At 55.5% G+C, this 21758-nt stretch overlaps 1 protein-coding gene across 1 annotated transcript; it reads left to right on the top strand.

Moving 5' to 3' along the window:
* Positions 1-3731: 3731 nt before the first annotated feature.
* LOC145714935 (granulocyte-macrophage colony-stimulating factor receptor subunit alpha-like) lies at positions 3732-21758 on the top strand. The gene is given in 13 exon segments (XM_081794476.1): positions 3732-4899; positions 4901-4943; positions 8864-8965; positions 9809-9951; positions 10958-11081; positions 13455-13584; positions 13678-13850; positions 15308-15441; positions 16977-17006; positions 17424-17559; positions 18692-18788; positions 21167-21248; positions 21541-21758. Coding segments are annotated over 13 exon segments (1377 nt in total). The 5' UTR covers positions 3732-4812; the 3' UTR covers positions 21637-21758.

Below are 21758 nucleotides of genomic sequence, written 5' to 3'. Positions count from 1 at the left end.
ACAAAGCAGACATGAATCCCGCGGGAAGGCGGGTCCAAGGTGGAGACGAACACAGGCAGCTGCATCCCCATTGCGATGGGCGGAAAGGGTGTGTGTGCACATTCGCACGCGAACCCCCGCGCAGCGGAGTCTGCTCACGAGAACGCACCGTGCGTCATGCCTCTCCAGATAGCTCGGTGCCTCCCGGCCAGACCCGCCTCTCGCCTATTTGCACGAATGCCCCGCCTTTCACGGTGGCTGCCCAGGACCCGCGTAAGGACAGGTAGATGCTTTTGCAAAAGCATTCAAGGCGCGCTGAAGCGTGTTCACGTTTCCCCTACGGGTCCCGATGTTTCCTAAACGTTCCTGCTGGTTTCTTCAACGTCCTTCCATCTGGCGTATGTTGGGACGCCCGGCCCGCCCATATGGGACACGCACAGAGGCACACACACTGTCTCTCTCCGGGGAAACAGAAGCGAAAAGTCAGTGGAGGTCGGTGGCGACGGGTTAACTACATGACGGGGATTGACGATGCCCCTGTCGTGATGAGCACAGGGTGACGTAGGGAAGGGTTCCATCACTATGTTGTACAGCTGAAACGAATATTACACTGTTTGCTAAGTATACCGGAATTTAAATTAAAATTTAATTAAAAGTAAAAGATGCTCAGGGGGCCTGGGTGGCTCAGTCGGTTGAGCGTCCGACCTCAGCTCAGGTCATGATCTCACGGTTCGTGGGTTCGAGCCCCGCGTGGGGCTCTGTGCCGACAGCTCGGAGCCTAGAGCCTGCTTCCGATTCTGTGTCTCCCTCTCTCTCTGCACCTCCCCTTCCCCGCCCTCAAAAATAAATAAACACTAAAAAAATAATTTTAAAATATTTTATTTGAAGCAGGCTCCGTACCCAACGTGGGACTTGAACTCACTACCCTGAGACCAACAGTCTCATGCTCTACCGACTGAGACAGAGGGTGTCCCCTCTCTGGGATTTTTCTACACAAGCCACGAATCATACCGCCGGTGGATCAAAGGGCTTTCCATCCTTTTCTTTGTTAATTATCTTATTTTCTCTGCTGGCCAAGACCTCAGACACAATGCTGAATAGCACGTCTGAGTGATAGCTTACCAGCCCTCTCGTCCACGTCATGATTTCTATGGCTATTGGTTTTTATTCAAAATCCTGCTTTCTCTATACCATATCTGTTATTTAGTTCAGCTTTTTAAAAATTGTATTTAATAAATTAATTTTGTTTTGGAGACAGAGAACACAAGTAGGAGAGAGGCAGAGACAGAGAGAGAGACAGAGAGAGAGAGACACACAGAGAGAGAATCCCAAGCAGGTTGGTCACTCAGCACAGAGCCTGACATGGACCTCGATCTCACAAATCGTGAGACCATGACCTGAGCCAAGATCAAGATTCAGATGCTTAACCAACTGTCCTACCCAGGTGTCCCTCTTTATTTCCCCTTTTCAATCTGTTGACTTTCTAAGGAAAAATAATCTATGCCATGGAACTCTAAAAAAATCTTGAGTATTCAGACTTTATTTTTTTAATTTTTTTTTTACATTTTTATTTAGTTTTGAGACAGAGAAACACAGAGCATGAACAGGGGAGAGTCAGAGAGAAGGAGACACAGAATCCGAAGCAGGCTCCAGGCTCCGAGCTGTCAGCACAGAGCCTGATGCAGGGGTTGAACGCACGAACTCTGAGATCATGACCTGAGCCGAAGTCGGGCACTCAACCGACTGAGCCACCCGGGCTCCCCTTTTTTATTAATATTTCCTGAAGCCTCGTCCATCCTACAGCTTCTGGAACAAGTGCACCCCAAGGTAATTCATACCGACGGTGTTGGTAAAACACTCTCCCCTCAGACCACCCGCAAGTTGTAGGAATAGCTTAAGTTGCCGGAGTGTCCTGTCTGCTCAAGGCTGGGTCCCAGGTCCGCCGTGTTTTCCAGCCGTGTTTCTTGTTCGCGGTGGATCCAAAGGCACAGCGTCGGGGGCTCCGTGTGCCGTGCGAGACCTCCTGTGTTCGAAGCGATTGTCCCGATTCCCCCTCTCGGAGCCTCTCCCTCGGTGGTCTTGTGCCTCCCGGTGTCACGTAGGGCATCCCATGGCTTCTCCTCAAGATGGGCTATGGGTGCGGGCCTGTCTTTCTCACTTCTGTCACCGAGCTTTGGGTCCCTTCCCGCCCAACTGCTGACGGCTGTTTCTGCCTCTAAGAAAAGGAACAGAAGGGACTCGGGGACCACAGCTGCCATCAGGTCAGAGGGAACTATCGGTCAGGACGACGGAAAGCCCCTTGCACACGGACGTCCCTCACTATGAAGGAGGAGGCTGGGCGTCCCGGCCAGCGTCGGGAGACGAGGCAGGGAGGGTTCGTACCCTTCACACCGTTGCTGACTCCCCGACCCCGTGGGAGCCCAAGAAAACGTGCCACTCTCCCCACGTCCACAGGCCAGGGCGCACACCTCCGGGACTGGGAGCAGACCACAGGTTTGGGGGTTCATCGTAGAGCTTAGTTCTTGGAGCAAGTCACTCCGTCTGCCGTTCTGGGCCTGTTCTGGAGGCTCAGGAACACGCGACCTTGTTTCCAGAAAGGAGAGAAGAATAACGGAGTAAATACTCCACATCTGGGGCACTGGGGAGTGAGGGGAAGAAAGGATGAGAGGCAGGGCCCCCCGGTGTGGGGACCTGCGACCTGCTTCCAGAGGACGTAACCAGAAACCTCCGCTGCCTGTCAGGACCGGGTCATGGGAACCTGCCTGAGCCCCTCATCTGACAGAAACAAGGAGAAACAAGAAAGGGCACGTGTCAGTTTCCCCCCAAAGGATTCCATCCGGGAGGCTTGAAACAGTAGGAATTCATCCTTCCCCAGCAATGCAGGCCAGTGTGAGTTCCAGGCAGGAAAGGGCCACTGACATCCAGGCAGGGCCTGGTGATGAGCTCCCCAGAGTGAGCGACAGGCACCAGCTTTCCCGCGATGCCCCCGGGCCCCGAGGGACGACCAGCCCAGCACATCCATGTGGCTGGAGCGACGGTGGGGACGAGGGCTGGAGCTATAGGGACGAGTTGACCGTTTCCTCGCTGTGAGTTTCTGCAAGATCGTGGCCTCCGATTGGCACCACATTCGATTTTCAGAAGGTGACCTTAGAGCCAAGGTTACACGTCACCTTCAGCAAAGCTGAAAACCTGTTGTGTCAGGTAAAACCCCGAGGCCCAAAGAGGGAAAGAAGAAAAGGGAACACGGAGTGCATGTGGTTATTCTTAGAGAAAGTCCCGTTGCCGCCCTTGGGTTGGGAGATTCAGCAGGACTCGCAGAAGTCTGCAAAGCTGTTGCCCCGTGGCCCTGACTTCATACAACAGAAGCCAGAGGGGAAAATCGGCCCCACGTAGAGGGGCTTGGCAGAGCCCGAGACAGGGGACGCGTGGGCTTACAGCTGCCCTGTCTCCATGGACGTGCGGAGGGTGGGCAGGTGTCCCAGCAGCCTCATGCGGCCACGCGCGCGAAGGATCACAAAACGCGCCCCGAGCCGTCAGCCTGCCCTTGGGGACACGTGCTTGTGCACACGGATGCTGGCCGGGAGGGGGTCACGCCCCAGGTCAGCTCTCCAAGAGCGCGGACAAGCCGAGGCTTCCACTGACCGCGGCCAGGGGTCCCGACTGTATGGAATGAGCCCGCATCACAGGAAGGGGGCGGGCGCTGAGCAGAAAAGGGAAGTGTCGGCTGCCGTGCCCCTGCAGTGCAATCACGGTCCTCACTTTCTGACACGGCCCAGAGCCGCCTGAGACAGCGGCCAGATGGCAGAGCGCCGGGAAACAGAGAGAGAAAGCAGGTGGCCAGCGCGGAGGCTGGAGCCCTGGGGTAAGGCGGGTTGCTTCCCTGTCTGAGTCTCCGACGCGCCTTGTCACCGTGGTACCTGTTCCTGCCGCTGGCCGCTGACACTGGCCGTCAGGGAGCACCTGAGGGGGAGGAATGGGAAAATCCGGATGGGGGGCCCCCGTGCAGAGGGGGGGAATTTCCAACAGCACGTGGGCGCGGTGTCGGAGGGTCTGAATTAGCCTCAGGGATGGATGAGCCCGCTTGCACCGGGACCAGGCTGAGCCCCCCGGGCAAGGCTGTGTGTGGGGATCCTGGAAACCACTCTGGACTTACTCCCGAGGCTTGGATGCGCTCAGAGGTGCCATGTACAGACGGTCTTCCATACGGGCAACGGTGCTTCCCGGATCCTGGGGATACACGTTCCTGACGGTCGCTCACGTCAAAGCCCCCGGCAAGCAAGTGCAGATCTGCCGGCCGGCCTGGGTAGCAGGTGTCTCTGGGGACGACGACGTGGTGACGGAGCGCGTCCGCGTCTGGTGACAACCGAGAGAAGACGGGAAAGTTGGGTAGGCAGTGGACGCAAAGGAGGGCAGTGCTATGTGGTCACCATTCATTGGAGACACGCAGCCCGGGCGGATCCCGGTTGGCAGGAGGGACGTGAGTAGTGTCGAGCAGTGGGCACGGGGTCCCCCTTTTGGGGGGTCGAGGACGCCCCGGCTCAGGTGGGGAGGATGCCTGAACGTTGCCGATGCGCGAAATGCTGTGGAACCGTAGGCGTTGAAAGGGTAGATTTTACACCGTCTGCGTTTTGCCTGTTTTTAAAAATCAAGGCAAAGATAAACTCAAGGAAGCACGAGATCCTACCCCCCTGCCCCGCTGGATGGCGTTTTCCCATCCGGTGGAGTGAGGCCGGCAGGAGCTGCCCCCCAGGACGGGCGTGAGCGGGGAAACCAGGAACCCTGTGGGAGGTGCCTACGCTCACCACACCAGGCGCCTGAGACATCACGGCACCGATGACTTCACGCTTCACCGCAATGTCCTCCACGGGGACTGTTGGCATCGTCGGCCAAGAGCCGCACAGCATCACTAACCATCTAGTCAAAAAGAGCAACCCTCCCGTGGGCCCCCTGCCCGCCACCCTTGGGTATGAAAGAACCCAGTTGTTTGCTTTTGGGTTTTTCTTTTTTTTCCTTCATCCAGTTTTACAGAAGTTGATGGTTTTGCTCCATCACCATGAGCAAGAAGAAACAGGCAGGGGTCAGTGCAGAGGAAGCAGAATGGGGAACAGGTCCAGGCGTGGGCAAATTTCGGTGCAGAAATTCAGGGCGGCGGGTGAACCGGGGCGGTGGGGCGGGCGTCCATCCACAGGCACCTGCTGCGTGTGCAGCCCCCAAGCAGCTGGTATGGGAGGCTGGAAAAAGGAGGAGAAACGCGGGTTCGAGACGTTTATGGGGGTGAAGGGAAAACAAGCCTGGGAAGGCCTGGGTGGAGCAGGGTTCAGCTTGCAGACGGAGGAAGCCGGAAGGTCGCCATAGCTCTGGACTGCTAGGTGCGGGGGAGGCCGGGAAGTTGGGACAGGTCTGCTCCCCGCTTTCATTTCCTCTTTTATAGCAAGTGTGGTGCCCTGCGGGCAGGGTGGGCTCTGGGAGGTTGGGAGGCAGGAATTGGAGGCTGGGGGCGGCTCCCCAGGTGCACGGTGGCTCAGGTGTGCACCCCTGACGTGTGGGGAGCTGGCTGGATTCTGCACCGTTGGGCTCCAGCCGGAGAAAGTGGTGCACAGCAGGGGAGAAGGGGCTGGGGCACCTAGAAGAGTCCTCAGTAGGCAGGCCGCCTGTCACTGCACAGAGTGAGTGGGGAAGGAGGCAGGCGGTGAGGAATGATCCCCCACAGCTCAGAGGTCTGTGGGGCAGGGAGCAGTGAGGCGGGGGCCTGTAGCTCCTACAGAGGAAGGATCCCCTGGATGGGGCTGGACGTGGGGGAGAGAGGAGCCCAGATGTGCTGAACTGGCCATGCATGGGAGGGAGACAGGAGAGGGAGCTTAAGGGGGGCCCAGGGGGAGAGGAAGAGAGCCCATGAAGAGAGGGACCAGCTGGATGGAGGCAGCCAGAAAGCAGACACTGGACGAAATGGGGAAAGGACTGGGTGAGAGAGAGGGAGGGAGGGGGGAAAAAGGAGGGAAGAAAGAAGGGACAAAATGAAGGAAGGAAGGAATGAAGGACAGAAGGAGGGAGGGAGGGAGGAAGGAAAGGAGGGAGGAAGGGAGGAAGGAAGGAAAGAAGAAGGAAGGAAGGAAGGAAGGAAGGAAGGTAGGAAGGGAGGGAGGGAAGGAGGGAGGGGGGAAGGGAAGGAAGGAAGGAAAGAAGGGAGGGGGGGAAGGAAGGAAGGAAAGAAGGAAGGAAGGTAGGAAGGGAGGGAGGGAAGGAGGGAGGGAGGGAGGGAAGGAGGGAGGGAGGAAGGGAAGGAAGGAAGGAAAGAAGGGAGGGGGGGAGGGATGGAAGGAAGGAAGGAAGGAAGGAAGGAAGGAAGGAAGGAAGGAAGGAAGAAGGCAGGAGGAAGAAGGGAAAGAAGGAAGGAAGGAAAGAAAGTAGAAAGGATGCAAGGAGGGAGGGAAGAGAAATGGGAAGGGAGAAAGGAAATTTGTGGCTATCTGTTCTGTCAGCACCCAGGGAGCTAATACACCAAGAGTAAAGAGGGAGTGTTTAGAAAAGATAGAAAACATAGACCATTAACACAAGGAAATTACAGAAAACACCATCATGTGTGGTAAGAGAGAGAGAGGAACCTCCAAGAAAAGATAAGGAATTAAAAGGATGAGGTCATAGGGAACACAAAGGCAGGAAGAAACAGCAGAGGCAGTTAGTGGCTGAGAGGGAGAGAAATACTTAGAGACCTAAGACCCTCGTTACAACTCACAAGTGACAACAACAATCACCAAGGAACCAACCCCAGCAAAAATACCACCAGGGAGATGGTGGGCAGACCACAAGACCCCACCCCAAACCCAAGCATAGCATCAGGTGTTCTCTGTTGAGTGCAGCTTTATGTGACCAGATCCCTTTGCTTTTGTCCTTACGTGTTGAAAAAGTTTTTAATAGACTTTGTTTTTTTCTTAAGAGCAGTTTTAGGTTTACAGAAACATTTAAGTCAAAATTAAGGGATTCCTATATATGTGCTTCCCCTTGGACCTAGTCTCCCCCATTATTAATATTTGCCATCAGTGCGGCACAGCTGTTATAATTGATGGACCAATATTGATACGTGATTATTGATTAAAGTCCACGGTTTACGTTAGAGTAACTCTTGGTGTTGGACATTCTTTGAGTTTGGACAGATGTGCAACAACATGGATCCACCGTTATAGGATGATAACAGAGTAGTTTCACTGCCCCAAAAATCCTCTGTGCTCCACCTGCCCATCTGTCCCTCCCCCAACCCTGAAGACAGCTCACTTTTTTCTGTCTCCATACTTTTTCCTTTTCCAGAATGTCATAGAGTTGGAATCATACAGGACGTATCATTTTCAAGCTGCCTTCTTTCACTTAGTAAATCATTTAGGCTCCTCCATATCTCTCTGTGCACTTACCCTTTTTATTTTCCTCTTTTATGTTTACACACCCCTTTCGATAGTTGCAAAACTCAAGTTTTTAAAAAAAGAAGTTAAAAAAAAAAGACAAACCTCAAAATATTTTTATTACCACAATGGAAACCTGACCTATCATTTCTTTTTCTACTCGCCCCAAATCCATTCTGATTATTAAGACAGAATCAGAGTGTGTGTCAACTATACTCCTATTAAAAACATTTTGGAGGTGCCTGGTGGATCAGTCGGTTAAGCATCTGACTTTAGCTCAGTTCACGATCTCACAGTCTGTGAGTTCGAGTCCCGCGTCGGGCTCTGTGTTGACAGCTCAGAGCCTGGAGCCTGCTTTGGATTCTGTGTCTCCCTCTCTCTCTGTCCCTCCCTTGCTCGTGCTCTGTGTCTGTGTCTGTCTCTGCCTCTCAAAAATAAATAAACAGCAAAAAAAATTTTTTTAGTTAAAAATTTTTTAATACAAATTAGAAGATTAAAATTGTATGAACCAAACAAGAGTCAGCACAATGAGAAAGTAATAGGAGTGTGTGTAATTTTCTCCCAAGAACTGTGACATATCGGGTGTGGCTTCAAGACTCATCTGGACCATGAGTCAAGCCTGATCAACATGGCGGACGTGTGAATTTGCAGGGTAGATCCGCGGGGCACTGGTAAATCTCCATCCACGCTCTGCGGGGAGATCATTTTGTAACCTGCCTGTCACAGGAAGCTCATTCTGGAGAAGAGAGAAGTCCGTGAGTGGGTTCCTGGTTTCTTGGTCATGCGGGCTCTCGAGTAGGTGGACAGCCCGGGCCATTCTCTGCAGGTGGAACTGGCATCCATTTCTTTGACAAATGAAGGCGTAGCCTGGGGAAGGGCTTGGGGAGCCTACGTTCCACCCGGACCCCGGTCAGAGACGGTCCAGACGTGTCCGGGAGGCAGAGTATGTGGAGCCAGGACGTCACTCACAGTCCAGCAGCCTGGGAACGACCCTGACTCTCTGTCTCCACTGTTGTTTTGTGCGCAACATGGCCATCAAGTTGGTGCCCATCCTGGACTCAGCCCTGAGCCCTAGGGAGTGAGTGGATCTTGGTTCCTGTGCTGGACACAATAACATGCCCAGAGACGTGTCCATCTTGATGTCAGCATGGTGGACGTCGTCATAAGGGCCCCGCGGACGTCTATCTCCTCCAATAGATTACAGACGGGAATGATGCCAGAGCATGTGGTCAACTCACCGCAGGGATACAGAGGACACAGGGTGGGCTGGAGCCCGTGTCCGGGCTGCAGGCCAGGCCCTCGGTTCTGGGGACCCCCTGAGACCGGTTGTAACCTGCAGTGACCCCAGGCAGACCAGCGGGCTGGCCATCAGCCTGGGGATGGTCCTGTGGTTTTCCCCCGGAGCATCCCCCTGGGGAATCCTGTCTGGGTCCTCCTGCCGAGACCCCTCGTGAGAGCTGATTTCCTCACAGTGTGACTGTCCCTCCTTCCAGGGCTTCCTCGTCCTCCCAGCCGCCCCCTGGGACCCTGGGCCACGACCATCCTGTTCTGCATGCTGCTGGACCCAGCGTTACCCCTGACTCAGGAGCACCAGGGTAAGGGCGTGAAGCTGTCTGACCCTTTTCTGCCCGCCTCATTCCGCGTCCTGTGTCCCTGGGGACACGTCCTGACACGTGAGGTCTCTGGGTCCTTCCGCACCTTACACGCCTGCACAAAGTGTGTGCTGTCCAGCCTGGCCCCTGCCGTGTGCGTTGCACGTGATGCTGGTGAGGTCTGCTCACTCCGGAGTGCCCTGGGTCCAGGGCTGTGCACAAGCTGGCTGGACGTGTTGTCAGAGTTCTGTTGACCGTCAAAGACTTTCTCGGCTGCGTTATGTCAGGGATTTGGTCACTAACTGACAGCTTCCCTGCTTTCTGACACAAGTTCTGCCTTAGGACCAACCGGAGGAAGCCCGATGCGCTGTCCTAATGTATCACAGGGGCACCCCGCTTCTAGGGAGTCATGTGATCTCCCCCACACCCACAGCCTCTGCTCAGGCACAACCGAATGGCCCCGCTTGTCCACTGTGAAACCTGCCCTCCCCTCTGTCCGCCCTTGAGTCTCTGACAAGTGCCGCCGATGGTGGCCGACTCCCTCACAGTGCTGAGCTCGCAGTAAAAATAGTCTCTGCTGGTTCTCACTTGGTTGGTCTTGGCTCACGTACATGGTAGGCGTCCTCACATGGAGAAAAGGCACAGAGATCCAGGCAGGAAGGGGAGATGGGAGCGGGGCAGATTCTGAGGATGCGCCAATGCCCTGGGGCCACCTGGGGTGGGACAGGGGAAGGGCACAGCATGTCCCAGCCTTGATCTTTGCTTACAAGATACGGGATGGGTCAGCGGGTGGGGAGTGACAATGGGAAAAGGGCAACTTCTGAATCCGGTGGCTACGTCTTTCAGATGTTCCAACCACGGAATGGGTCCCCAGTCTAAATATGAAGTTTGACCGAAGGACAATGGAACTGAGTTGGGACTGCAAAGAAAACACTACCTACCTCGAATGTGTGATGATCCACAAGGAGAAAGGAGAGATCAGAAAAAAGGTAAGATGATTTGATAAAGTCATCTGGTATCCTTCACGAGGCTCTCTTCACGTTAGGAATAAGGCTACAACAGGTGGGAATGGACCGCATGGGTATGACGTTGGGACACATCATGGTTCTAGATGTACCAGGGAGATAAGGACTGGCCCGTGTCCAAAAGGTGCCTGGGGGCCCGATTCCCTGGGGGACTTAGCAACTCCTTGGAAAATGTCTTATCCCAAAAGGAAAGGGAGGGCGGGGCTCCCCAGAAAGGATGCCCAGCTCAAAGCTCCTATGAGGTTAGACCTGTCACAGGCTGTAGGGTGGGACCCTTGGGGATGATCACCCACCCAAAGAGGGCGAAATGAGACAATCTGGTGGGATGCGGGACCCAGGGCCACAAGGGCAGATTCCGATCGGGAACCCGAATGTGCCCAGAATTTCCAGGGGGCACTTTCCGGGAGACGGAATGTCCAACAACAGTGATCGGGGGAAGACATGTGGCTTATTCTGTGATTTTCAGGCTTTGGTGTCCCGTCAGAGGGTGTTGCTTAGGGGAACCGCTGTCCTCCCAGCAGAAACTGCAGCCTTTTGCCCGGTGGATCCATCCAAACTCATCCACACGGCGGACTTAATCCCAAGAAAGACATAGCATTAGTCCCGAGTGTTCGATGAAAACAAGGTCACAAGGCTCACCAGATACAATGGTAACATGAAGCCTGTGACTGTATGAGGGGTTTGAGACAGGACAAGAAAACTCCCCCACCTGGACCCCACTGAGCCAGAATCTACATTTTAACCGGATGTCTGGTGACTGAGGGCCCCAGTGAAAGAAGGCCTCTGTTCCCGCCTTCTAAACAACACTATACACTGCAGGGTTGAGGTCCCACCTACATGTTGGCACGCCAACACCCACCCAGAGAATGTGCATGGGTGGTGGTGACTTCACGGGGTCAGTGGATGAACAAACGACATCCAGATGAGAAGAAAAAATTTCCTAATGCGCTGACTGGTTGCATCTTTTTAGCCCAAGAACAAAGACTGTCACTGCAACTTTTCCCATGATTCTCTCCATGGGGGAATCACGTTCGTGGTTAAAGTAAATAGCACCCAAGGACCGATTCCAGAAAAACTGGTCTACGCTAACCCAGGTAGGGAAAACATCACAGTGATCCTTCTGGACATCATTACCCTCAAGGCATGCCCAATTTTGTCTTTCTTGTCTGACTTTGCTCACTTAGCACACATAACACCTTCTTTTTGTAACGGAATACTACTCCATCGTGTGTATACACCACATCTTCTGTATCCATCCATTCAGCAACACCGTTTAGGCTGTGTCCACACGTTGGCTATTGCGAATCATAATGAATGATGATTCACATTGTGAATGTGTGCCATAATGAACATGGGGGTGTGTATACCTTTTGGGGATCCAGATTTCGTTTCCTTTCGGTATAGACCCAAAAGTAGGGATTGCTGGGCCATATGAGAGTTCTGCGGTGAATATTTAGAGAAACTTCCTAATTTTTCCACAGTGGCTGCACTCACGCACATTCCCACCAGCAGTGCACAGGGTTCCCTGTTGCCCACACCCTCCCCGGTATTGATCTCTCCTCTTTTTCATAATAGCCATTTAGCAGGTGTGAGACGACAGCTCCTTGTGGCTTTGATTCGCATTTCTTTGATGATGAGTGATGTGGAGTATCTTCCAACGTAGCCATTGGCCATCTGTGTATCTTCTTCTGAAAAATGTCTATTCAGGTCCTTTGCCCTATTCAGGTTGTTTCAGTTTTGGGGGGTCTTTTGTTGTGTTTGTTTGTTTTCTTTTGTTGTTTTCTCCTTCTCCTCCTCCTCCCACTTCTCCTCCTCCTCCTCCTTCTTCTCCTTCTCCTCCCAAACCCAGAGTCAAATGCTTAATGGACTGAGCCACCCAGGCGCCTCTTATCTGTGTGTTCTTAAATTTTCTTCATCAATGTCGGATAATATTCAGTATAGACATCTTTCACCTTCTTGGTTCAGTTTATTCCTAAGTATTGTATTCCTTTTGTTGCTATCAGAACAAAGGGATTATTTCCTTTTTTAAATTTTTCTTATTTTTTTTTTAATTTTTTTAACGTTTTATTTATTTTTGAGACAGAGAGAGACAGAGCATGAACGGGGGAGGGGCAGAGAGAGAGGGAGACACAGAATCGGAAGCAGGCTCCAGGCTCTGAGCCATCAGCCCAGAGCCCAACGCGGGGCTCGAACTCACGGACTGCGAGATCGTGACCTGAGCCGAAGTCGGACACCCAACCGACTGAGCCACCCAGGCGCCCCTTATTTGTGTGTTCTTAAATTTTCTTCATCGATGTCGGATAATATTCAGTATACACATCTTTCACTTTCTTGGTTCAGTTTATTCCTAAGTATTGTATTCCTTTTGTTGTTATCAGAACAAAGGGATTATGTCCTTTTTTAAATTTTTCTTATTTTTAAGTAATCTCTACACCCAATGTGGGGCTCAAACCCACAGTCCCAACATCAAGAGTCACATGCTCTACCAGCTGAGCCAGTCAGGCACCCTGGAATTATTTTCTTAATTCTCTTCCTAAACGGGTTGCCATTAGAGTATACAAATACTGATTTTTGCATGCTGATTTTGTATCCTGCAACTTTATTACATTTATTTATTAGCTATAATAAAAGTGTTTTTGGGGGCACCTGGGTGGCTCGGTTGGTTGAGCGGCAGACTTTGGCTCAGGTCATGATCTCACGGTTCGTGAGTTCCAGCCCCATGTCGGGCTCTGGGCTGACAGTTCAGAGCCTGGGGCTTGCTTTGGATTCTGTGTCTCCCTCTCTCTCTGCTCCTCCCCTGCTTGCACTCTGTGTCTCTCTCTTTCTGAAAAATAAATAAATATTTTAAAAAATTAAAAAAAAATTAAAGTGTTTTTGCTTGTTTAGTTTTTAGGGGTTTTTTGTACACATATGATTATATTATCAGCAAACACATAATCTTGATTTTTTTTTTTAATTTCGATACCTTTATTTCTTTTTCTTGTCTAATTGCTCTGGCTAGGATTTCCCATGCTATGTTTAAATTGAGGTGGTGATGGGGCACCTGGGTGGCCCAGTCGGTTAAGCAACCAACTTCAGCTCAGGTCATGATCTCACAGTCTGTGAGTTCGAGCCCCACGTCAGGCTCTGTGCTGAAAGCTCAGGGTGGGTCTGTTAAGCGTGCGACTCTTGATTTCGGCTCAGGTCATGAGTTTGAGCCTTGCATCAGGCTTCCCGCTGACAGCACTGAGCCTGCTTGGGATTCTCTCTCTTCCTCTCTCTCTCTGCCCCTTCCCACCTCTCCCTCTCTCTCTCGAAATAAAAAGTAAATAAAACAAAATGAATTTGGAAGTGTTTCCTCTTCTTCTATTTTTTGGACGTGTTTAAGAAGGACTGGAACGAACTATTCTTTGAATGCTCGGTAGAGGCTCCAAGCATAAAGCCTGTGGTCCCCTTGCCCAGATTGTTTCCTTCTTGTGTCTTCTCAGGTGGCGAGGGCACCGCTGCCCAAAACTTCTCCTGTTTTATCTACAACGTGAACTTCATGAACTGCACTTGGGCGAAAGGTCGGGCTGTGCCTGATGACGTCCAATATTTCTTGTACATACTAGACTTTAAGTAAGTGTCGACCTTACGTAGGCGGCCTTGAAAAGCACAGGGCGGGAGGGGGGGACGCCCTGACCGGTCTCCGAACACCTTGGAATCTTGTAGGGAAAAAAGGGAAAGAGAGTGTCCTCATTACGTGACGGACTCAGGAACCCACGTCGGATGTCACCTGCACGATCTGTCGGGATTAACGTTCCGCAATTACTTCCTGGTGAACGGCACCAGCCGAGAGACGGCGGTCCAGTTTTTTGACACAATTTTGTCCTTGAAAAACATAGGTGAGAACGGCGTCCTGTGGGGTGAACCCATGCTTGGCAGGGGAGCTTGGGACAGGATTTGCCGGGACACCAGCCCGCGTTTCCTGGGGCTGCTGTTAGCACCTGGCCACAAACTGGGGGGGTTGGAAGAACAGAAATGTATTCTCTCGCAGCTCTGGAGGCCAGAGACCCCGAGTCGAGGTGTCCATACGGTTCCTTCCTTCTGGAAGGTGGCCGAGTAAGGGGGCCAGCACCCCTTCTACTCTGAACTCGGCGTGGTGAAAAGGTGTGGTGCCCCTGCCCCCCACCGTCCACCGGAGGAAGCCAGAGCCCCCCCCCCCGAGGCCCCCACAGCGAAGTCCCAGCAGGACAGAGGGGGACATTCGGACCGGGAGGTGGCGGGAGGGGAATTCGGGCTCGCTTGTGGGCCTCCCCATGTGGTAGCGGGCACAGCCTTCTCTTGCCTTTTGGGGGGACCCCGTTGACAAACGGATGCCAGCTCACGTCTCCCCCAGCCCCCTCTTGCAGAGCCACCTGTTGGGGGAGCTCTAGGTGGCCGCTGGGGCCCCTGGGACTGTCACAGCAGGACAAACGTCCCCTGGCCCAGACGTGGCCACCTTCCTTCCGAGGGAATCCCGACTTTTCTCTCTTCTTCCCCATGTTTCTAAGACTTTTATGTGACCCAGGAGGCCCCAAGATTATTGCAAACTTCAGCCCTGTGATACTGTGACTTCCGATCAGCCGCTCTGGGTCTCCCTCCCGGCTCTGTGGCCCAGGGCTGACCAGACCCTTTGAATTTCCCGGGGTCCAGAGCCGTGAATGTGTCTTTTGTTATGTTAACGAGGTGACCGCGGAAAAGCGCTCGGGGTGGGGGCCGGTTGCCAGGGTTACCAACCGCAGGATCGGTGGCTTTGAATTTTCAGTTCCCTCCTCTGACTTCGGCCAGGGGCGGGGGGGGGGGGGGAATGGGAGAGGGGCTGGGGGCCCCAAGGGGCAACGGTTTAAGGAGTCGTGTCTGCGTAAGGAAGGCTGCGTGCCGTCCCGAAAGGACGGGGACAGTCGTAGCAGTCTGTGCGGGTTTTCCGTGACGGAACGCGCCCCCTCCCACCTCCGGGGTTGAGGACCGAATGTGGCCGCCGGGAGGAGACACAGACCGCACGTCCCCAGCCTTGGCGCGACCCACCCCGCGGGGTATCCCTTCGCCGCTCGCCGGGTCAGGACGTGCGTCCTCTCCGCCCGGCTGTCCCCATAGTGGCCCCGTGTCCGCTCAGCCCCCCCTACGTCCCTCCTTCCCTCCCCCGGGGTTCCCGGGTCCCTCCCCGCAGCCGGCCACGCGGTCGCGCGTGCGCACCGCCAGCCCTGCCCACGCGCCCGCCCGCGGTCCCCTTTGGTGCTACCGGCTGCCCCTTGACGCCCGGCGGGCGGACCTGGGCCGGAGCCCCCGGGGCTCAGGGCCGTGACCTCGGTCCCCCTCGCAGAAATATACAGCCCGCCCAACAACGTCAGCGTCGACTGCAACCCGTCCCACTGCCAGATCCTCTGGGACCCGCCCAGGACCCGACACCCCTCGTCCGCCTGGGACTTCAACTACCAGCTGCGCATCCAGAAACAGGTCAGTGCGCTCGGCCCCGGACGGGACGGCGTCGACCCAGAGGGCAGACCAGCGCCCCGCCCCCCGCCGCGAGGGCCCGGTGCACGCGGCCCGGCAGGGATGGGTGAGGCGGGAGGGCGAGGCAGAGGAGGACACGGTGCCCCCCGCGGGACGGTCACCCCGCGGCCGGTCCCAGGGCGAGGGGACACCCCCGGCTGCTCCCCGAGCGCCGTCGGGGCTTGGAGGTGAGCAGGCCGAGGCGGGACGCACAGGCCCTGGCCGTCCACGCCGCCGGCACCCGCCTGGAGAAGGGGGTTCTTTCCTCCAGGACCGCCGGGACCCAGTGTAGACAAGGCAGGTTCGCTCCGCCACGACCACGGGAGGCCAGGGGGGGCAAGGCGGACTCTCTCTTCCCCATCAACGGAGACTCGGTATAGACAGGGGGACACTAGGCTCCGTATGGACGTGCGCCCAGTGTAGACAGGGGGACGCTAGGCTCCATATAGACGTGCGCGCAGTGTAGACAAGGGGACGCTAGGCTCCATATGGACGTGCGCGCAGTGTAGACAGGGGGGACGCTAGGCTCCGTATGGACGTGCGCGCATTGTAGACGGGGGACGCTAGGCTCCGTATGGACGTGCGCGCAGTGTAGACGGGGGACGCTAGGCTCCATATGGACGTGCGTGCAGTGTAGACAGGGGGGACGCTAGGCTCCGTATGGACGTGCGCGCATTGTAGACGGGGGACGCTAGGCTCCGTATGGACGTGCGCGCAGTGTAGACGGGGGACGCTAGGCTCCATATGGACGTGCGCGCAGTGTAGACAGGGGGGACGCTAGGCTCCGTATGGACGTGCGCGCATTGTAGACGGGGGACGCTAGGCTCCGTATGGACGTGCGCGCAGTGTAGACGGGGGACGCTAGGCTCCATATGGACGTGCGTGCAGTGTAGACGGGGGGACGCTAGGCTCCATATGGACCTGCGTGCAGTGTAGACGGGGGGACACTAGGCTCCATATGGACCTGCGTGCAGTGTAGACGGGGGGACGCTAGGCCCCATATGGACGTGCGCGCAGTGTAGACACGGGGACGCTAGGCTCCGTATGGACGTGCGCCCAGTGTAGACAGGGGGACGCTAGGCCCCATATGGACGTGCGCGCAGTGTAGACACGGGGACGCTAGGCTCCGTATGGACGTGCGCCCAGTGTAGACAGGGGGAGCCCTCTCTCCACTTCCAGCTGCGCCCAGTGTAGACAAGGGGGAGCCCTCTCTCCACATCCGCCTGTGCCCAGTGTAGACAAACTCGACCTCCAGCCCTTGCTTGGCCCCATCCGCCACTGGCTTGAACCCCAGGCGTGATCAGGCCCCGTTTCCCTCCGTGGACGAGTCCCACCCTCAGTCCCCACGTCACTCGGGTGAAGGCAGCTCACAGGGCCTCAGCCGTCCCCTGGGCCCCGGGGTGTGACCCTTGACCACACTCCCAGGGGACAACGTGTGAAAACTGTAAAAATGTGCCCAATGCAGAAAAGTACATCTAGTTCTGTTTGTTTTTTTCTAGGACAACAGGGAACACGCCGGAAATCAACTGGTGAGTTGAAACCCTGACCCAGAAGATTCCTGTGAGCGTGACCCAGATTTCTTCCTGCCAAACACCAGTAGTGGGTGGACGTCAACGTCCTTTATGGGGACGTTTCCTAAGTCCTAGGGACACTCTGACCTTCCGTATCGTCTTCTGTCCAATGGGGCTTAGCTCGGTCCCCGTCTCTGCTCCTGGCCCTTGTACCTGCTGAGTGATTTCTACTTGGGGGAGCCCCCGAGACCACGTGTTTCTAGACAGTTCTGATGCTCGGCCCCGGAGGGAGCGTGCTTCTGAACCTGTCAGCTGCCTCGGTGGGGCCGTTGGAAAGGCATCCCCCCCCCGCCCGCTCCCCCCCACCTCCCGCCCCAGCCCTTCTTTGCTGAACACAGGAGACCCTGCCTTGAAACTTTTCTCTTCTGTCCAAAGATCGATGTGACCGGCAAATCGGAAAATAAATACAACTTCCCGAGTCCAGAGCCCAGACCCAAGCACACTGTGACGATACGGGTCTCAGACGCACGGGGACAGCATTGGAGCGCCTGGAGCCAGCCCGTGGAATTCGGTACGTGACCCGGGAGCGCCTCCGGATCCATCTGTTAGCCCGTCCCGTCTCCCTGGAGGCTCACGACCCAGGGGTTCCCGTGCGCTTGTCTGTGCTCCTTCAGAGGAAGGACAAACGCCCCGCAGCCTCCTGAACCGGCCACCCCAGCCGGAAGGGGTCTCCTGGTCTGACACTTGTAGGGCGACTTTGTTGAAGCCATATGCCTGCAGAGAAAAAAAAAAAAAAAAAAAAACCATATGCCTGGAAATGCGTATGGTTGGTTGGGGGGGTCCATTTGTATTTATTTTTTTATTTTTTAAATTTACTTATCTATTTGGTCCATTTCTATTTTATTTGGAGGTTAAAGTTTATTTGGTCCATTTTTATTTTATTTGGGAGGTTAAAATTTATTTATTTGGTCCATTTCTATTTTATTTGGAGGTTAAAGTTTATTTGGTCCATTTTTATTTTATTTGGGAGGTTAAAATTTATTTATTTGGTCCATTTCTATTTTATTTGGAGGTTAAAATTTATTTATTTGGTCCATTTCTATTTTATTTGGAGGTTAAAATTTATTTATTTGGTCCATTTTTATTTTATTTGGGGATTTGAAATGTATTTACTTAGTCATTTGGTTTGTTTTTTTAGAAATTAATTAATTTTTTTGGTCTTTTTTTTTAAATGTTTATTTTTTTATTTAAAAAAGTTTTTTTAACGTTTTTATTTATTTTTGAGACAGAGAGAGACAGAGCATGAGCAGGGGACGGGCAGAGAGAGAGGGAGACACAGAATCCAAAGCGGGCTCCAGGCTGCGAGCTGTGAGCGCAGAGCCTGATGCAGGGGTTGCAGTCATGAACCCTGAGATCATGACCAGAGCCGAAGTCGGACGCTTAACCGACAGAGCCTCCCAGGCGTGCCTTTTTGGTCCCCTTTGAAATCGGTTTATCGCACCGTCAGAGCACGTTCTGGTGTGGACGGTGCAGAGGCCCCTTTGGCTCACGGACAGCTTTGCGGGAAGGCTTCGGGGTGGACACTTGGCGGGTCCTCCGCCGCTCTGAGCCTTTCTCCTCCGCGGCCAGCCGGCGAGGGAATGACTGCCGTGTGTCCCCAGTCTGCCCTGAGGGGTACGAGGTGCGTCCCCCTGTCTCCCCAGGCTCCACACAAGCCACAGCCAGCTTTGTGCACGTCTATGTGCTCGTGGTCCTGGGGACCTTCGTCTGTGCCCTGATTCTCAGCTGCTTTGTGAAAAGGTAATTCCAGTGGTGGTTTGGATGGAGCTCACAGAGCCGGTGGTGTGCCCTCAGCAGGGGGCGGTGTAGACGCGGCCAACGGGGGCCTCGTCGGGACCCCCGAGGGGCAGCCCCAGAGCCCCCCAGGGGCCCTACCGAGCCCACCCGTGCGCCCCCACCCTTCAGCCGGATGGGCGCTGGGGGCCCCCGCCCTCAGCTTCTCTTTCTGCCAAAGCTTCCTGTCCCCGTGCGAGTCTCACCGAGGCCTTGGGGCCCAGCCGGCAGTGTCCAGTCCGCCCACCTTTGCACGTGGGGAACGGGGGCTCCTGTGTGGGCAGCAGACGTGTGCCCTCGGCTCCAACAGGGTCTCAGGGCCCCTCACACGCGCCTCGGGATGAAAGGCACACGCAGAAAAGTTAATTCTCACCTACAGGCCGGTGCAGGGCACGGTTTGTGAACCTGGGGCATCTTCGCAGAGGGTGGCCCTCCTGCACGATGGGGGGACCCTCTGGGTGGCCTCCTGTGCCCAGCCCTCGATGGCCCCCGCGTCCTGGCTGGGCATCCGGTGGCCGTTCCCCTCAGGACTGAGGCGCGTGGCCAACGGCACAGGACAAGGGGGGGCTGTCCCGGCCGGCTGAATACGGGGGCCGCACGGCACCCCCGTTGCCCAGAGACCCTGCACCTGGGAACAGATGGGAACAGGGGCCACAGCCACCGGAATGGTCACAGAGCGCGTGCTTTACCCAAGGCACTTATCTTTGTGAAAAGCTGCTTGTGTTTCCTGTGGAAACAGGAAAAAATGACCACAAACCAGATGTCTTGAAACAACAGAAATGAATCATCTCCCAGCATTGGAGACGAGAGTCTGAGACCCAGACAGGGAAGGACCACTGAGATCCAGGAGGGGCAGGACCCCTGAGATCCAGGCAGGACAGGGCCACTGAGATCCAGGCAGGGAAGGGCCACTGAGATCCAGGCAGGGAAGGGCCACTGAGATCCAGGCAGGGCAGGGCCACTGAGATCCAGGGGGGGCAGGGCCACTGAGATCCAGGAGGGGCAGGACCCCTGAGATCCAGGCAGGGCAGGGCCCCTGAGATCCAGGCGGGGCAGGGCCACTGAGATCCAGGAGGGGCAGGACCCCTGAGATCCAGGTGGGGCAGGGCCCCTGAGATCCAGGTGGGGCAGGGCCACTGAGATCCAGGAGGGGCAGGACCCCTGAGATCCAGGTGGGGCAGGGCCCCTGAGATCCAGGTGGGGCAGGGCCACTGAGATCCAGGCAGGGGAGGGCTGCTGAGATCCAGGTAGGGCAGGGCCACTGAGATCCAGGAGAGGCAGAAACACTGAGATCCAGGAAGGGCAGGGCTGCTGAGATCCAGGAGGGGCAGGGCCACTGAGATCCAGGCAGGGCAGGGCCACTGAGATCCAGGCAGGGCAGGACCACTGAGATCCAGGTAGGGCAGGGCCACTGAGATCCAGGAGGGGCAGGGCCCCTGAGATCCAGGAGGGGCAGGGCCCCTGGGATCCAGGAGGGGCAGGACTGCTGAGACCCAGGAGGGGCAGGACCACGGAGATCTAGGCAGGGCAGGGCCACTGAGATCCAGGCAGGGCATGACCACTGAGATCCAGGCAGGGCAGGGCCGCTGAGATCCAGGCAGGGCAGGGCCGCTGAGATCCAGGCAGGGCAGGACCCCTGGGATCCAGGAGGGGCAGGACCACTGAGATTCAGGAGGGGCAAGACCATTGAATCCAAGAGGGGCAGGGCCACTGAGATCCAGGAGGCACAGGACCACTGAGATCCAGGAAAGGCAGAAACACTGAGATCCAGGCAGGGCAGGGCCCCTGAGATCTAGGGGGGACAGGACCACTCAGATCCAGGCAGGGCAGGGACACCCGTCATTGGATTTAGGTTCCCTCACGCAGGATGAGCTCACATTAACTTGATTACATCTGCAAAGATAAAATTCCCAACAAGGTCCTGTTTCCAGGTGCCTGGACTCAGGACCTGAGTATATATTTTGGGGGGACAGCACTCAGCTGTTCAGGCTCAGATGCACAAATGAGGTCAGGCCGCTGGAAATAGTGCCGACCATAAACCCAGCTCGTGGACAGGAACCTGCCGGCTCGGAAAGCGTGCTCTCCAAGGTTGGAGGGACAGGGGGACATGTCCGGGGACCCCGGGCTACCCCAGGATGCCCGCGATGGGCCACATCCTCCAGTCCATCCCCGTACCCCAGGGACTCAGTCTCGTGTTTGCTCATTTCTCTGAGATTCGAGCCTTCAGTGAAATCGTTCCCCGGAACGTGGCTGTGGCTTCTCACACGGCAGGAGGACGTGTCCCACGTCACAGACGGGTGAGGTTACATGCCGGTCTGTCGTTCACACGCTCCTTGTGTCCCCAGGTTGTTTGCGTCAGAGACCTTATTCCCACGGATTCCGCACATCAAGGATAAATGGAGTGAGAACGTTCACACTGACCACCAGGTAGGTGGGGGGGGGGGGGGGGCAGCGAACCAGCACGGGGGGTGGGCAGTGAGCCTCCTTCCCCTCCCTTGGTCCCCAGGCTCGGTCCTGCCCCAGGACCTTTGCACGTGCCGGACCGTATGCCTGGAGGCCCCTGTCCCAAGCCGTCCCATCAGGCGGTCCTTTTATGCCTCAGTCACAGGGCGGCCCCGCCCACCGGGCCCCCAGTTCCCATCCACAGCCCTCGGCCACCCGAGCCCTGCTCGCTGGGTTCCCGAAAACCCGACACCCCCGTCCTCCCTGTGCCCCCCAGATCATCTGGGAGAAATCCACCCCGGATACAGGAAAGATCGACCATGAAGAGATCCTAACCGTGGAGGAAGTCACCGTCGCCCCGGAGAGCGTGTGAACCACAAAGTTGCTTCCAGCCCCGGAAGGTTCTGGAAGCCGTTTTGTCTTTTCATTGTTTGAACACTTATTTATACGGCGCTCTATTTTTTTACTTTAAAACAACGTGGTCTTTTGCAAGGA

The sequence above is a fragment of the Panthera onca genome, chromosome Y (assembly GCF_046562875.1).
Source record: "Panthera onca isolate mPanOnc1 chromosome Y, mPanOnc1 haplotype 2, whole genome shotgun sequence".
Taxonomy (NCBI): Eukaryota; Metazoa; Chordata; class Mammalia; order Carnivora; family Felidae; genus Panthera; species Panthera onca.
This window is presented reverse-complemented; position numbering and strand designations above follow the sequence as displayed.